We start from the raw sequence: 17,607 nt of genomic DNA on the forward strand, positions 1-17,607 counted from the left end.
ACGCCGGCGTCAGGTGGATCTGTTCTGTTTTCTTGGGTTAAAACTTTCACTGATGGCCAGTTTAGGGTGTTTTTTTTTTCCGTTTCAATGTTGGTCAGGGTTTCTGGTTCAGCCATAGTGCAAGAAGTGCACATAGGAGATACGCTGGGCATTAGACATTTATACAAGCCACTCCTTTAGCTTTTTGTCTCGTCTGTGGAGCCTGACTAGGGACGAATTTTTGTGGAAGCAACTTTTGATAAACCCTGGAACTACTTAGTAGGATATAAATTATATGTATCAATAAGGATGTTAACAGTTTGAAATAATAAACTTGTCAGTGCTCCCTGGTGGACAAAATCCCCGCCTGCTTTTTGTTTTTGTTTGTTTATCCTCCCTTGCAGCCAGTATCGGTACGTTCCCGTGACAACGGACCCGAATAATCTGTTCAGACTTTTATCAAGCATCCAAAAGGATTTATTCAACATGCAACGTTCACAAGTGAACTGACTTGTGCCCATTGTTTATTTCAAGTGGCTCTTTTCCCCTCCCATGATGTTTTTTGCAGTTTATAAATTAGGCATACAGTAAACAACCACACAAAGCAACGCTTCACATGTTGCTACATAGATGCAAATGGAGAAGCTTACTTTTGTAGACTCATTTCTTCCCTGATTATCAGATCTGCACCAGAGAAACTAAAATATCTGGTAAAGCTTTTGATTTAAAAAACCTTCTAGTTTATGTGAGCCAGGGAAATTGAAAATTGTACCATCTATGTTTTATAGTTCAAGAAAAATTCTGCGTCTTTAAAAGAAACCCAAACTTAATTATAAGGCCAAGTTCCATAAATACAGACATGAACTAGTCTAATCCCATCCCTGAAAACAATTTAACAACTTATAAATGTGGCATCTGAGTGTAAACATTTAGTTTCCCCCATTTTTTCGCAGATATTCTGCATGTGATCCAGTTGAAAAGCAACACAAAGTAAATCCTCTAAACAAGCCATAACATATTTTCAGTATGTCTGGAGAAAACTGTAATATGTTATCCATACACCTCCAAATCTGGATGAGTAAAAAATATTTAATACTTCCAGCTTTTCCCGTCCATGTCCCATCCACCACTCTAATCAATCAATCCCAAAATTGATTTTCATCCATCATGCCTTTTGTCTGTCTATCCTTTTGTTTCTATCCATTCATTTGTCCATCAATCAAGCCATCCACTTATGCATTCATCCATCCATTCTTAGAGTTTAGGGTTTTTGCAGACTGTCATATTTATAGAAATAGCATAAATTTCAAATTAAACTTTAGTTGTACTGCTGGGGGAAAAAAACTGCCAACATGGACTGAAATGAGAGTTTTAGTCTGGGATTAGTATTAAATTTGGCCGTAGAATAATGGGTATGAAACCCGTTCAATTTAAAGTTTGTTGTTGTTGCAAGTGTCCATGAATGACTGAAACACAAAGCCACATCCACCACCGAGTGAGATAACTAAACACCTGCCTGCTGAGTTGTGTTGACACTCAAAATAAAGTAGGGCCAGTCTTATTTGGCAGAGTGAGGCGTTGTTATGCTTCATGTCGCAGATTAATGATCGGTGAAGGCAACAAACTCCTTCGTCTGCTTCTGTGAGACTCATTTTGTGCAGAAATATTCTAAAGTTTTGGAGTTCAAAAAGTGGCTGTGTAACATGGTCTTGAGTTTTCTGCTGCACAGCTGCAGTCAAGCTGAACCCAAGTCGAACCCTCACTGCGACGGTCATTCGTTCTTCTTCTGGGGAAGGCCTGAACGAGCCAGAAACACAGGAAGCAGAGCGAGGGCTCCCAGAGCGGCCGCCACCAACGGTCTGTAGAAAAGCCAACCGACTCCGATGACGAGGAGAGACAGCGAGCAGGAGAGGCACAGGGCGAAGATCTTCAGGCCGAAAGACACCAGATCTCTGAGGAGAGGAACCCAATCCACTGCAAGTGAAGCGGAGCGACAAAAACATACATGGGATGAGCTCCTGTTTGACACATCAAGGCCACGTTCAAACGAGGCTGCAAAATACACCGTTTCTGTCCAATTCTCATCCTTTCACCCCAATAAAATCTGATCTACGCCACTTCCATGTTTGGTTGTAATTTGGATACGTTTCCAATTGTTTTCAAAACATTTGCAGTCTGAATGATCATGTCGCAGTTTCTTAGGCTTTATGTCATCGATGCGAGAGATAATTCATGATTTTTCACCAGAAGAAGTCAGATGCAGTAAGTCAGGATGTAAACAAATGCAGAAAGTTGTGATCACGTAAGTCGCTTTGCGGGACGTAAACCTTGAACGCAGAAATCTCACTGCGGTCAGGTTGATTTACGGAGTATTGGTAAACAGAAGAAAATTAGTAAATTTTCACCAGAAAAACTCAGAATTTGGGATTAATTTCAAACATTTTCTAGAACAAACAAAATAAATTTCAGAGTTTGGAAAGTTTAAAATTTGCTATAAAAAATGTTTTAAATTGTGAGATTAATCTCAGAAAAAAAATTAAATAAATAAGGGAATTTCATGAAGTTTCAAAAGTTGAAAATTTAACATTTTTGAAATTTCTTCTAAAAAAAAAACCTCAATGGTGATAATACGCCGTCATAGGTTTAATAATAATACTGATATGAGCAACCATTCAAAAAAAAAGATTAAAAAAAAGTCTAACAAATGAAAAAATCTGAATTGAACATGGAGGCCTGCAGTGTCAGCACTGATTTACCCAGAGTGTAGAGGATGCGCGTGGTCAGCTGAATACTAACGAACATGAGGAACCAGCCTGCAGCCCGCAGGCCCCACGTCTTCATCCTGTTGTACTGATGCTCCTTGGCGAACACTTCCTGCACATTAAAACACAGCTGCATTAGTTAGGAAACATACAATATTAGAAAAAAGGAGGGAAATATTAAGATTTTAAACCAAAAAAAAAAACCAAACGGAAATCCACACCGACCTCTGCAGTGAGCTCCTCCAGGTAGATGATTTCCAGGAAGTCTCCAGACTTTGTCTTAAAGGGCAGCAATTTCTCTCCTTTCTGCATGGCCACAATACTCACCTGGAAAAAAAAGTTTAAATGCCATCAATACTCTCCATCCAAACACAATCACATTCATAGCTTCTTATCGAATTTGTTGTTTCAACTCAACATTTTCTCTACGCCGACTTCCTGCAGGGAATCAAAAAATGAGCCACTGTGGTGACAAAATCTTAAATTAATATAATATATATATAACAATTATAGGGACACTAATTTTTTTCTGCAACTAATGAATAGGAACTTTCCATATAATTGAATGAAAACACATTTCTAACAACATCCATCGCATGTTTTGGCACTGCAGGTAAAGATGTGTGAGAAGAGCTTTAAAATAAAATGATCTACTATTGCAGAAGCATAACCTTCAATTAATTTTTAATTCAATCTTCAGTTGAAGTATATTTAGCAAGAGAGGAGAAAATAAAATAAAATATGGATTTGATCATATTTTCTGACTGTAAAATAGGAAAACTGAAGGATGACAATGTTTGAATTTCTTATTTATTTTCTTTTTTTATGTAGAATTATTCTATATTTATATGTAATGTATTTATGGATGGATGATGATCTTTATTTTTGATAAACTCCTTCAAGAATTTTTTTTTTTTTAAAGGTGTTATTTAACCCTTTTTTGAGCTTTACTCTGTAGCTCCTTCTCTGTCAGTGTGTTACCATGGTAACACACCAAATAAAAAAAGACCAACTGTTAAAAAGTCTCGCCTGATCCCAGAAATATTTCTTTATGAAATATTTCAACATTAGGAAATATATGTAGATACAGATGCTTGTTTTGTTTTTTGGGTTTTTTTTTATTTAATCAGCCACATGTACCAGCACAAAATGATAATTATTATTCTCTTTTACACTTACTGATAATACATTATTAATACTATTATTATTGGACCACCTACAGTTTGCGGCGGGCCGAGGTGACTGTTCTCACCACTCAGTCCAGCAAAGGAGAACCTCACTCGGACGTCCCCGACCTGATCAAATAAAAATATATTAATAATGATAATAATAAAAGAAAAAAACACCTTTCTGATAAAAATTGATAAGTGGAACCTGGATACTGTAAGAAGCTGTGGAGGCTGACCTGTGGCCGCAGCGGGGACTGAGTGTGATAGAAGTAATCATCATGGATGGAGAGGAAAGGCTCCAGATTAAAGGCTGAGAGATCCTTCAGACTCAGAGTCTGGAAGTTATTGATCTGCTCCACCAGGCCTGAGGAGGAACCAGCAAAATCAGAATTAGCAGCAATTAAATCTGAGGTTGGTATCTTCAGCTGCATTTTCATTAAAGATGAGATTGCACAATTTGAAATTACGAAAGTAAATTTGTTTAGTGGAAACCCGCCAATTTCAAAAAATAACTCATGTTTTTTTGGTTTTTTTTAATAAACAGTTTTTGTGCTTTGATGAAGTGGCTTACGAATGTATCAAAAATGATAACTTTTTTTTTTATTTAGCATTATGAGTCACGTGATCAACAGCTGGATGTTACTACTGGTGAAAACCTCCCAGAAGGCAGCAGGAAGCAGCAGGAAGATGATGTTTTCTGTTTGTTTTTGTGCAACGTGCAGCTGGCTCCACCAGAGCTCTCACAACATCACACCGTTCACAAAAAGTTGAGTGTCATTCGAATGTGTTGAATCCAAAGCTCTTCTATAAAATCACTGACTTCACGTTTCCCAAAATGGTGCATTTTGTCCCTCCAACAGCTGAATAAGACGCCAACATCTCCTCTGATGACTGACAGACGATGAGCATCATGGCTGAATTATGAATATAGCTCATGTAACTGTTTACATTTGTCACTGCCATGATATTAAATGATTAATCATGTAAACAAGTTGATTCACCTGTGATTTTAATTTCTTATTTAATGGAAAAAAAAGCAATTGCAAAATTTCTTCTTTTTTTTTCAGCATTAGCAAAATACAGACATAGATTTGAGCATATTTCTAATGGGAAAAAAAAGCCACTGACAGATTTTCAGAGATTCAAATACCTTTGGAGAGGATCAAAGGTCCAACTCGGACTTCCTGAGCCACCACTGTCACACTCTCCACCGGCATGGCGCTGTGAACCAGCAGCTGAGTTAAAACCGTGCAGCACAAAAAAACGAGTCATCTTCCAAACATTTCCAGTACCTCGGGTTCTGGTGGCCGATTTCCTTATCGAAGTTATGACTGTTAACCACCTCTGATTTCCACTCGGTGTCTAAAAGAAATAAACCAAGGTTTCTCACCACAAGCTGGTTGAGCTGAGGCAAAAACAACAACAGGTGAGGGCTAAAAATAATAAAACCGAACTCACTGTAGGTGTAGGTCGTCTCAGTTTTGGTTTCTCCATTCTCTTGGTAATCCCTGAAATGATTTCAGGGTCAAGGTTTTGCTGCTTTCTAAACCTTTTTCTCAGTCTGAGCGCTGACATGCATGGAGCGGACATACCTGCTCTCACGATGCTCCACCCACTGGTACATCTCCACCTGCCGCTGCAGCTTCACGGCCTGGACCACCACCCTGTAGCTGGGGTCATGGAGGGGCTGGGCAGGAATAAATCAGATTCCGCCCATCAAAATCACATGGCATGAAGAAAAGCTAAGAACACAGACTAAAAAAAGGAATCTACACAAAAACTGTCCACTTACATTAAAGATACATTTCTGAGACAACTTTTGTATATCCTTCCCTCAATGTTTTCATATACTCTTTGATTATTGCGCATCCATTTGTTGAATTCTATGCAGCTTCACAGGCAAAATTAGTCGCTTTCCTTATTAAATGAAATAATTAGCATACAACAGCCATTAATGGAATAGATTTTTACTTATACTTTTCTCTGCTTGGTTTCTATAATCGTAAAATGTGACCAAAATTAGAGGCAAGAATGCTAATACAAGTAAACTTTGAATAACTGACTATTTTTTCTCACTTTCTTCTTCTACTACTCTCCAATTTGCATTACTTGTTGTTATTTCAAATGTTAACTTTATGTTTTCTCGCAATTATTTTACTCTCCATAGAAGCTACACCTTGCCTGGCCTTTGGTTTTGTCTGCAGAACCTTCCTGGAGTACGGCATCGGTTGGCAAAATGCTGCCATCAAATCATAGTTCTCCCTCTTCTGCTATAAACCTTTTACTTTCGTGGAGATGTTTGGAAAACAGTTTATCTGTTTCTTCTTGTGCATTCTGCTTTGTCCTCTCAAACCCCCATTCGGTCGTGGCAGATGGTCACCCAGCATCCAAACCTCCGTTTTCATTTACAATTTGTTGCACACTAATTACCACAGATTTCTGTTTTAACCATTTTCTCTGGTCCAGCTATGAGTTTGGATCACAATAACCAAAGGGAAGCTATTGAGGTGTGCAGAGTTTAGGCAACGACAGCCTACCTTCAGGGTTTGCAGCTCTGCAGATAGATGAACTAAGCAGTCGTTGTTCTGCAGGTCGAGGATTGGATAAGAGCCCAGCGACTTCACCTGAGAGAGACCTTCATCCAGAGAAGAGGCAATTTGCAAAGCTCGACCCTAAGGAGAGAAACCTCTTCTCAATTCTGTCCTTGTGTCTTCATTTGATATAGGCAGCAGCAGCAGCAATGTGAGACACTTCAAAGCAACCGTTTTCTCGCTCAGAGACTGCTTCTCACCTCATTAGTGAAGAGAACATAGATGGAGAGGAAAAACAGACCAACGCCGAGGACTGTTCCTCCTGCCGTTTCACTCAGACGCTCCAGAAATCCAGGATTTGATTTAACAGATACGCGTCTGTGTTGGTCAGGCTCTGGTCCTGAAAGCTAAAAAAAAAAAAAAGTACAAAAAGACACAGCTGAAAGTTTAAGAAAACTATAGGACATAAACATATAAAGTAAAAACTAAATTTGGCAGTAGTAAATATTTATTAAACAGAATGAATTGTGAAAATGATTTAAGAATGTCACTTTTCCTGTTACGGCATAGCACCGCCAACTCTATTATGGACAATTAGAAACTCACACATCAACCAATCGAACCTTAGAGTCCATTTAGTCAAGTCAAGTTTATTTGTATAACACATTTTAACAAGGCAAAGTGCTTTACAGTCATAAATTATGAAACTAAGCAATAAACATCACGTTTTTAATCAAATGCCATCACAATAATCAACAAAAGACACATCAAATATGTTGATCAATGTTTCACTTACTACTAATCAAAAGTAACTCTAAACAGGTGGGTTTTAAGCCTTAATTCAAAGGATTATCTCGTGTTTCAGCAGTTTTGTAGTTTTCTAGAAGTACAAACTTGAGGTGTATTGAAGCTGAATGCTTCTTTGCACCACGGAATGTTTTATATGTCAAAGCATCAATATAATTAGAAACAGCTGCTTCTACGCTTTTATTTAATGTACAACAGTTTTATTTAAATGATCAGACATTCTTTAAATATTAGTATGTGTATATTTTAAAACAAATGCACCAAATGAAGTTTAAGGGATTCGCAAATTCAGTCAAATTAAGTGGGACAGTTACAACTTTGATATTATACAGACAATTTGGAGTTGATAGAAGAAGTAAATAAAAGTATCCGACTGTGTCTAAATTTGGTGTTTGGGCGTCAATAGCTGACACACCTTGATTACTTATATGTAATGTTTCAGTTTCTCCATAGCATACACCTTAATATTCTACCACAGTTCTAACATGTTACTAGCACACACACACAGTTAGAACGCCAACAGTGAGATCAATGCTAAAAGATAACTTCGAGTTAAATGCTTAACTCAAAAGACAGGAAGCATAGCTGCTAAAACTGTATAAAGTAGTCTGTACCTTGTTAAAAAAAAGCAACAATAAAAAATACTCTCTATGAAGCGAAACTAAAGTCATTTAAATTATATCACTCACTGCCTGCTCTGAAGACATTTCTTTGAATTTGGTCAACTCTGCAGGCAGGAACCACAAAGATGTTAGCAAACTGACGTACAGGCAAACGACCAGCTCGCCTGTCAGGGTTCGTTTACACATTGGCACGGAATGTCCCGCCTTCAGCCCAGAAAAAGCGGAGTCACAGAAATGTTTAATCTCAGCTCCCGCCCAGGCGTGCGCGCCGCTTAGTAAAAACCACGAGCGTAACTGCACCGATGGCACGACGTCGAGAATCATGGGTAATGTAGTTTTCGTTTCACGTTCGGGGGAAAAAACTGTCAACTAGCCAGATTACAGTTAAATACAAAGAAAAGCAGAAAATGTTTAATTAATTTGACATGTTTGATTAAAAAGATGGTAGAATACCAATTAGTATTCTACCTCCAACAAACATGACTTTCTACTTTTACAATTTAAGACTGAAGATTAAATATACACCTACGCTAACAGAAACAACACCTTTTCTTGCCATCATCAATAAATTATAAATACAGTGTTTTGTGGTCAATATTATTTCACCATTTTATTTATGTGGGTTGCCAGTTTGGATAAGGCTTCCTATCAAGCTATAAGAATGATAGAAAACATGCTAACAAAATGCCTCAGACATGCAGCTCATAGGCGGCTCTAGACACAGGCTAACATGTAAATGTTTTTCGTTTCATTCTTTTTTAATTGCCCTGTAAGTAGCAATTTATTGACATATATGTGCATTTATTATTATTGATACTTTAATTAACGATGAGTTGTACAAGTTTAAGTCATTGGAGATGGAGGGAGGGGCGATGACATGTTCGCAAACACCTCAGAAAGTATGTAATTGCGCCACTGTTACCAACTGATAAGCATTTTACTGAAGCATTAAGTTTTAAAATATAATATAAGAGGATACTAAATAACATATTTAAACACACTGAAACTATTCAAATGTATCATGAATTGTTTCATTCACTTATAGCACTAATTAAATTTAATACTCTAATCTGCATTGTGCGAGTTCAGTCTTAGGTTTAGTCTCATTCACTCATACACCCAGTATGCATATATGTACCCATCATAAGAGGATTATTGCAAAGCAATTACTCTCACAGACCGCCTTGTCACCTGTTTCTCTGCACAGACATTATAAACTGCATTCAGGGGAAGCAGCTGGGATTGAATCAGAGACAAAATCAGGATGCAGGATTATGATGTGATAGTGCTTGGAACTGGAATTAAGGTAAGAAAAGACATTATGTTTTTTCTCATAAAATAATCAGCATGCAGTGTAGGGGAATGAACATTTTTCTGTCAGAAACTTACAGTCTTGATTCATAAGACATTCAGTAATTTGCAGAAGTTACTGAACCTTTAAAAAACTTGAAAGGTTCAGGCAAAGCAATATTATCTGCTGAGATCATTTTCTGACAACAGAAGAACCACAATGACGTCCAGTCCTGGAAAGAGTGCTGTCTGTAGAGTTGTTTATTTTCTCTATGACAGCAATTACTTCAAGGTCAAATCAAAACTGAGTTGTAGATATTTTCATCCAACACCTTAAAACAAACCAAATGATTTGTTGTCTTAACTTCAACTTTTACCAGTAGAATTAAAAGTTAATGTGTTGCTAGAAATGCTTGGACATTTTTCAGTTTCCTGGACCGTCAGCCTGCTGAGCTCCTTCTGGCTATCGAAGGGGATTTATGGAGTGACATCATGGCATTAAAGCTGATCTGCCTTTACACAAACTGATAACTGCTGATTCCAACAGCATTTGACCCACTTCCCCTCCTGTCCCCTCTTCCTTCTTTCAGGAATGTGTCCTGTCTGGCCTAATGTCTCTGAGTGGGAAAAAGGTCCTTCACATCGACAAGAACTCTTACCATGGAGGAGAAAGTGCTTCCATTTCTCCCCTCGAGGAGGTCTGTTCAATCCAAAACACTCCAATGGGATTAAAAAGTTATGGTTTCAAAAATGAAAAAAAAAACAACAACAACAAAAAAAAAACAAACCCAAAAAACAAAGTGGCATTTGAGAGATCAGGTTTCTTCTAAACATTTGGACCAGATTTAGTTGTGTCCACTATCTTCTGCTCTTTAAGTCAAATAAATTTAGCCAGGTATAGATTTTGAACCTAAATGTGTGAGTTTGTGAAAGATGAACTTTCAGTAGTCAATTGTGTTAACTTTTTATTAATTTTGTAAAACCTCAAAAAGTTGAATGAACTAGAGTTTGTAGGTTAGAAAAACCTTTTTAAAAAGCCGAAAGAAGAAAAAGAAGAGTGGGAACTGTTTCCCAGAATGCTTAGCGGCTTGTTTTTGCATCCTGAGATGGAAGTGTGTTACATTGATCTGACTCTTGTGTTTTATTAAGGAAAATGTTTATTTTCATGCAAAGCTTGGGTATAATGTTTTGTCCCACTAAATGTTTTTGAGTAAAAATCAGTTTGATGTTTAATAAAATTCATGATCAGATCAAAAATTTTGTTCATGCAGTTTGAAACAAGAATTTAAATTATTCTAAAGTAAAATAAATAGTTATTATAACTTGATATTATGAGTGAAATAATAGAGAATTGTGGCTCTTGAACTACGTGAGGGCAGATGTTTTGTTGCATTTTGTGAAATAATTATTTGGTTTAAATTTCAACATCTAAGTTAAAACTCACAATTCAAGATTAATGAACTTAAAAGCAAAGTTTAAACAACTTTCCTCTTGTTGTTAAACCAACTTCATGAACTTTAATTTCTGAGTTAAAACCAAACAAATTTTCTTATTGATTTAAATTGCATTTCAAGGCAGCAGATGGACTTTCATTTTCAAGTTAAACCACCCTCTTATGTTTTACAGTGTACTGTTTGGAGTATTTTCTGTCTCTGAGCACTACCAGTCAGCTGGCTTAAAGGAGTTTAATATATTTTGTCATCGTTTGCAGCTGTTTGAAAATATGCGCACATGCGAAACAGATGTTGCAGTTGTCTCTTGACATATTTTTGATTCTTTTTAAAGGAGCACACCTAATTTGACGTTTGAATCACTTTAGCTTCTTCTCACCAGAACCTCCAAAGTTAACTTGACAGTCCACAGATTTAGTGAGAGCAACTCCTCATCCCACGCTGATTGTGTTCTGGAATAAATATGATAAGATCTCAAAAGACCACAAAATAGAGTTGTTCGAATGTTGGTCTGTAGATGTTTGAGTTTCTTTTTGATGAGAATCTGATTAAAGAAATTCTACAAACTCAGTTAACCATGAGTAGCTAACTTTAATTATTAAATAATGAGTAAACCGTTGTGAGCTTACTTTTTTATTTATTAAAACAATTAGGTGTTAGAGACAAAATTTCTCCAGGAATTACAACAGAATCTATGTTCCTTATTGATTAGCATGACACGGCTTCCACATCTGGAATTTAGTGCTGGTCCTGGTGCTGCTCCTGGCCCCCCCCCCCCCCCCCCCCCAAAAAAAAAAAAAACAGTTTGGAAATGATTAATCCATTATTTATTTCAAGATTATGTTACATATTATAAATCAAAATTAGGCCATAAACCTCTTTCCCAAAATTGATGAAACTTTAAAAAAGTATTATTTTATGCCAGTTTTGGAACGTTAAATGTTTAGTTTATGAGATCCACATTGCTTACCAAACCAACACTGGTTTAAAACCAGGATGGCACGTACATCTTTTAGCTGGCTACTTGAGCAGATAACCCAACTAACTAACCAACTCAGTTGTTTTAATCCACAAAGACCAAAACTGGACCAAAACTCCAAAAGCGCTTGAAAATCCAAGTATTCACTGTATATTTTTGCTTAGTTTGAAGCGCAAAAATAATAATAATAAAAAAACAATTAATCAATGTTAAAAATACTTTATTATAAAGTTTTAATACCGAAAACTTTATAATATTTTAGTAGCAGTGGGAAATAATTGTTGCGTTTTGGTTTTTCACAACATTTTTGTATAACTTCTCCATTCTGAGACTTTTTTGTGGAGGTTTTGTCATGCCACCATGAATCCACACCTTCCCTGGCCTGGCAGACTTTCATCTTTATCATTACACTTTGTTGCTGGTATTAAACGCTCATTTTGTTCGCAGCTGTACAGACGGTTTAAGGTTCCAGGCCCTCCTAAATCGATCCGACGAGGGAAAGAGTGGAACGTGGATCTCGTCCCCAAGTTTTTTCTTGCCACTGGTGAGTTCTGTGTAGCTTATCTTATCAGTCAGCTTATTGTTTTAGGTTTATCTTAGGTTTTAGGTTTAGCTTATTGTTTTAGGTTTATCTTACAATCAGCTGATGTGTGTTTGCTTCAGGCCAGCTGGTAAAGATATTGGTGCACACTGAGGTGACTCGCTACCTGGACTTCAAAGTTGTTGAAGGGAGTTATGTGTTCAAAGCAGGCAAAGTGCACAAAGTCCCTGCCACAGAGGAGGATGCGCAGAGCTCAGGTGACATAGCTTAGCATTTTTAATCTACTTCTACAGGCAGAAATGTATTTCGGGATTTTACAACATTTTCAGATCTGATGGGCATGTTTGACAAGAGGAGGTTCAAGAAGCTGCTGCACTTTGTCCTGAACTTTGACACGAGAAACCCTCGCACTCACCAGGACGTGGATCCTGAAAAAACGACCACGCGAGAGCTGTTCAGCCGCTTTGACCTGGGACAGGACGTCATAGAGGTCACAGGTCACGCCATAGCCTTACACTCCAGCGAGAGGTCAGTCGAGATCTGAATCAGTGATCCCAGATGCTTCAAATGCCTCAGTCTGCCTTCCATGTGGTTTCCTGCTCTGCAGCTACTTGGATCGGCCCTGTTTGGAAACCATCAACCGGATCAGGCAGTACTGCGAGTCTTTGTCCCGCCACAACAGCAGTCCGTACCTGTACCCGCTGTATGGCCTCAGCGAGCTACCGCAGGGATATGCCAGGTGAGATGCAGAGAGTCTCTATTTGTTTTGTTTAGATTAAAATACCAACTGAAATTTATCTCTGAGCGACTTTTGAAAAACATTTCAGTTTCATTTCCGTCATGCAGAACCGACAGCTTTTCTTGAACGTTTCACAAGACGGAGCTAAAAGGCAAAGGCAAAGTCTAACTGGACTAATGAGAGCAAAACAAAATTTAAAAAAAAAAAGAACAAAGTTTGATCAAACTAAAAATCACAACATTTCAGAAATATGTCACTGCCTGGCTGCACAGAGCAGTCGTCAACACTGTTGCCTCAAACGAGTAACTCATTTGTTTGAGTCTCACTGTGTCTCAATCGGAACGTTAAGGTGGTGCTTTAAGAAACATTATTTCTTCTGTTACTTTGAGCTTTCCTAAGTCGGTTTTCTGAAATTCTTGATTAAGATTTTAGTGTTGAATTTTCTGCTATGTTACATATACATACATATAAGCTTGAAACAAGTCAAATGTTTTCATTGTAGATTTATTTCTGTTGAAACTTTCTCCAAAGTACTACAGAAACTTACTAAAATATAATTAGTACTTCATAGAAAAGTCTGTTGGTAATGAAGATTTATCCTATGTGAAGAAATTAGTATCAAACATTGATCAGGTATTGAATTTGCTCAGCTTTCTGTTTGGAATCCTTGTGTTGCTGAGAAATCCCAGATAGTTAATTCTTCAAACTCTAATCTCCATCAACTTTCCCCTTTACTGACCAAACAGTATATGTCTGTATCATTTACCGAAAAAGCAGCCCTATACCATGATGCTCCCACCTCCAAACGTTCCTGTTGGTACGGTGTTACTGGCACTAAGTGCAGCACCATTTCATCTCCAGACATCGTTTTGCAGCATCATAGAGTTCAGTTTTGTTCTCATCTGAACAGACCTTATTCTCCTAATATTTTATTGGCTTGTTCAAATCTCAGCAGCAAACCCTAAACCAGCTTCATCAAGTTTTTTCTTCATCTGTTGATGTCCTTACTCATTATTTTCATAAAAATATTGTTTATACTCATTTCAGATCCTTCTGAATTTCTCCATGTCTAATCTGAGACTCTTTGACAACTCTCCAGGTTATTCTTTAGTTCCTCTGATCTTATGAGGCGGATTTGGCTGCAGCTAATTTACTTTAGTTCACATCCATTGGGGCTCACTTGAGCATCCAGTAGTTTAATAACATGCTTGTAACCAATGCTGTCATTACATTTTTAAATATTAAAGTGTAAAAGTCTTTAAGGAGCCCTTTGCTTTTGCCTGTTTTGGGATACTTCCCATAACAGGCATAACATCTCGGTAAACATTTTATTGGCCAAAACCAAGGCCTACCCCATTGATATTAGTTTGAAATGATGCATCATTAAATTGTGCTTTAAGTACTTTGGTAACTTTTTTAAATCTTGTGTTTAATACTTATTCTTTGTTCCATTTCACTTTATTACACGTAACTTAATTTATGGACTGATATGTAATGGTTTTGTTGTGTGTGTGAATTTCTTAGGTTGTTATCGATATTTGGTGTGAATTTCTGCTGTGGGATGTTATATTCCGCCTGACATGTATTTGCTGGATTACAGTGACTTTTAATCTTTTCTATCTTTGTGTGTTTCTCAGACTGAATGCAGAGTATGGAGGAACCTTCCTGCTGAACAAACCAGTGGATGAAATTGTCATGGACAGCGGCAAAGTGAAATCTGTCAAATCGGATGGGAAGGTGGAGCAGACGTTGGACTGTGGGGGAAACTTTAATTGAAATGTTCAGGACTAAATGATACAAGCTTTTTTTTTTTTTTTTTTTTTTTTTTAATCACAGGTTTTCCACTGTAAGCAGTTAATCTGTGATCCCAGCTACGTTCCTAACCGGGTCAGGAAAATGGGACGTGTCATTAGGGTTATCTGCTTATTAAATCATCCAGTTAAAAACACCCATGAGGCCAGCTCCTGTCAGATCATCATCCCTCAGGCAGAGCTGAACAGAAAGTCAGGTAAACAAAACAAAACATAAAATTTCTCATCTTGTGAGCTTCCAGACTTTTCCTGATGAACTCTCACCACTCTGAATGAACGTTTCTGTTTCGTCCTCGCAGACGTTTACATATGTGTAGTGTCCTACAGTCACAGCTTGGCCTCGGACGGGATGTACATCGCCACGGTGAGCACGACTGTAGAAACCAACAATCCAGAGAAAGAAGTGGAGCCGGCCCTGGAGCTCCTGGAACCCATCATGCAGAAGTTAGTGACGAGTCTTTCTGTGCTCGGGTCTGTTTTACCACATTATTGTAACTTTATTTTCCTGACTTTGATAATTCTAGATTTGTCTCCGTCACCAACGTGCTGGTTCCGAACGAGGACGGAAGAAAGAGTCAGGTAAAGTGAGGAGCCACCAGAGGCAGTCACAATTTTTCATACACCAATCATCAGCATGAATGTCTAATTCATTTTGGGCTCTCAGTGACTTTTTTTTATCTTGAACAACAAACAACTGAAATAATTTACGAGAAATTTCTTCCACACGTTGGAATTTATTGTGTAATCGATTTCCAGAATGACCCTGACCATCGCCAGGGTCGTCAGGGACCCTGACCTCATAGTAGGATGAGGTCAGGGTCATTCTACAAACTTAATATCAGCCTGTTGTATCCATTGATGTGTGACTGGGATCGTTGTCCTGCTCGGACTGGACTGTGTCCAACCAGCAACCATCAAACTGATGATTTCAGGTCAAGTTGAAGAACCAAGACGTAGCCCAAAATATTGTATGTATTTGTTATATATTTCAACATTTTTCATTATTTCACCTAATTCTTTAAAATGTAACAGTAACCATTGTAGCAAAAAAAATAAAAGACCCTCAGCATGATGCCGCCACCACCATGGTTGACAGATGGTCATCATTCAAACATACCTTGATTGTGGCCAAATAGTTCAGACCTGGTCTAACTGACCAAAAAGCTTTTCCTAGAAATATCTTGTCTATGTGGGCAGCTGCACATTTCAGTCATCCATCAATGTGTGGATTTTGTTTCAGGTTCTCGCGCTTTGGTTGGCACAAGTCCCTTAACTGCGGACAATTCAAGCAACTTCCTGTTTATGATAAACTTGACAGGCTTTGTTTGAAGGTAGCAGCTCACATGGTTAAAGCAAGCGCAGAACTGAGTGTTGTAGCAGATTAATAATCCCAGTTGTACATTAAATGGGCAGTATTATGCAAAATTGACTTTTTGAGCTTTATGTTAGAGCTCAATAAATGTTACTCCCTCGTCTGAAACATACCTGGAGTGAAGGCTTTATTTTTTCATGCCTGTTTGAGAAATCCTTTCGTCTCCATGGCAACCATTCAGTGGTGCAAAAACCACTGAGAGGCGCAGCTCCTCCTCAGAGCCGCAGTTTTCAATGTTCTGCCTCACAGAGCAGCTCCTTTAGACTAGCCAGCAGCAATTAGCAAACACCAGGTGGAACTGTGCATCTACCGAGGTCATTATACGGCTACTGCTCAGTGTTAAAAACATTCCTAAAGGGTTAATAGAGGAGCCATGTTGTGATGACTTTCTGAAGGTGGAGTTTCAGGAGTTTTTAAAGAGACAGAGGCCCAATTTCTCTGTGTTAAATTATGAAGTTAATGTTCTTTTAAATTATATTTCATATATATATATATAGCATTTTTATAGCAACTAAAGGTAACTTAATAATGCTAGAAGATGGCACCATGTGCCTGTAAAGCACATAATACTGACTCTTTAAAACTGATGGATTCACCACTAACATTCACATGGACTCTAACCTTAATCCTATTAAATATGTACATAAAGTCTGTGTTTAAAAGCCAAGTTCATACCAGAAATTAAATTAACTTCTGGTAAAGCGAGAGGTCAAAGGTTAATCCAAAACCTAATTCAAAGCTACAACAGTTTGTGGTTTCTCCACAACATTTAATCAAATATTAGCGGGGATCTATTTATATATTTCAGCCCTGTATGTATTCAACATCCACAAGAAATTAGAACTTGTACATTTATTCTGTAAAAAGAATGTCTGAAAAAAAAAGAAGCATTAAAGGCCCAAATTTATTCAAAGATTCATGCTAATGGATGTATGTAAACTTCTGCTCTGAACTCCACAAAAAAATAATTTTTTTACAACTGAAGAGCATCTGTTTTTATCACTTCCCTCCGACCTCTCTCTGCTGCGTTAGATATTTGTGTCCCGGTCTTATGATGCAACAAACCACTTTGACTCCGAGTGTGAGGACATCAAAGATATGTACCGGCGGATCACCGGAGCAGAGCTCTGCTTCGAAAGACCTCGCAATCTGTCCCACAACTCCGACAACGACTGAGAGAGCCGTCCGCATCAGGAACGCTCTGTTGAACAGACAAGATGGCTACCACACACAAGCAGTTCTGTAGTTATAGAGTGAATCCTGATTGATAATGTAAATATTGGAAATCCCCTTTTCTCCTTTTGATTGTTATAATTGGTTCTGTTTGAAAAAGCCCGCATGAAACGTTGTAATTTTTGAGTCCTGTACCTCCCCTGTGTGATTATTTTTTTGTGTTATTTTGTGTAGTTCTTATATTTATAATTTTGATACACATATTAGGGCCATTATATATGGGAGTGGGGGAATAGCAGTAAATATTTGCCAAAAAACTCAGAAATTTCTAAGAACTTTTCTAGAAAAACAAAGAAATATTTTAATTTGAAAAATCTAAA

General features: G+C 37.7%; 2 protein-coding genes across 2 annotated transcripts; one reads left to right on the forward strand and one right to left on the reverse strand.

Moving 5' to 3' along the window:
• Positions 1-433: 433 nt before the first annotated feature.
• On the reverse strand, positions 434-8,087 carry LOC122834580 (transmembrane protein 43). Its single transcript, XM_044123134.1, has 12 exons — positions 7,938-8,087; positions 6,702-6,848; positions 6,448-6,582; positions 5,503-5,597; positions 5,369-5,418; positions 5,203-5,272; positions 5,061-5,131; positions 4,147-4,274; positions 3,962-4,036; positions 2,967-3,068; positions 2,736-2,853; positions 434-1,953 (listed from the first exon to the last, which is right to left on the reverse strand). Exons 1-12 carry the CDS (start codon positions 8,055-8,057, stop codon positions 1,751-1,753), a joined length of 1,314 nt encoding a protein of 437 aa, XP_043979069.1. The 5' UTR covers positions 8,058-8,087; the 3' UTR covers positions 434-1,750.
• A 1,012-nt stretch (positions 8,088-9,099) lies between these two features.
• Positions 9,100-17,530, forward strand: zgc:112334 (uncharacterized protein LOC619199 homolog). Its single transcript, XM_044123133.1, has 11 exons — positions 9,100-9,177; positions 9,752-9,859; positions 12,039-12,135; positions 12,255-12,389; positions 12,462-12,660; positions 12,740-12,871; positions 14,509-14,608; positions 14,708-14,879; positions 14,982-15,126; positions 15,207-15,261; positions 17,087-17,530. Exons 1-11 carry the CDS (start codon positions 9,136-9,138, stop codon positions 17,228-17,230), a joined length of 1,329 nt encoding a protein of 442 aa, XP_043979068.1. The 5' UTR covers positions 9,100-9,135; the 3' UTR covers positions 17,231-17,530.
• Positions 17,531-17,607: the final 77 nt, after the last annotated feature.

The sequence above is a fragment of the Gambusia affinis genome, linkage group LG07 (assembly GCF_019740435.1).
Source record: "Gambusia affinis linkage group LG07, SWU_Gaff_1.0, whole genome shotgun sequence".
In the NCBI taxonomy this organism is placed as follows: Eukaryota; Metazoa; Chordata; class Actinopteri; order Cyprinodontiformes; family Poeciliidae; genus Gambusia; species Gambusia affinis.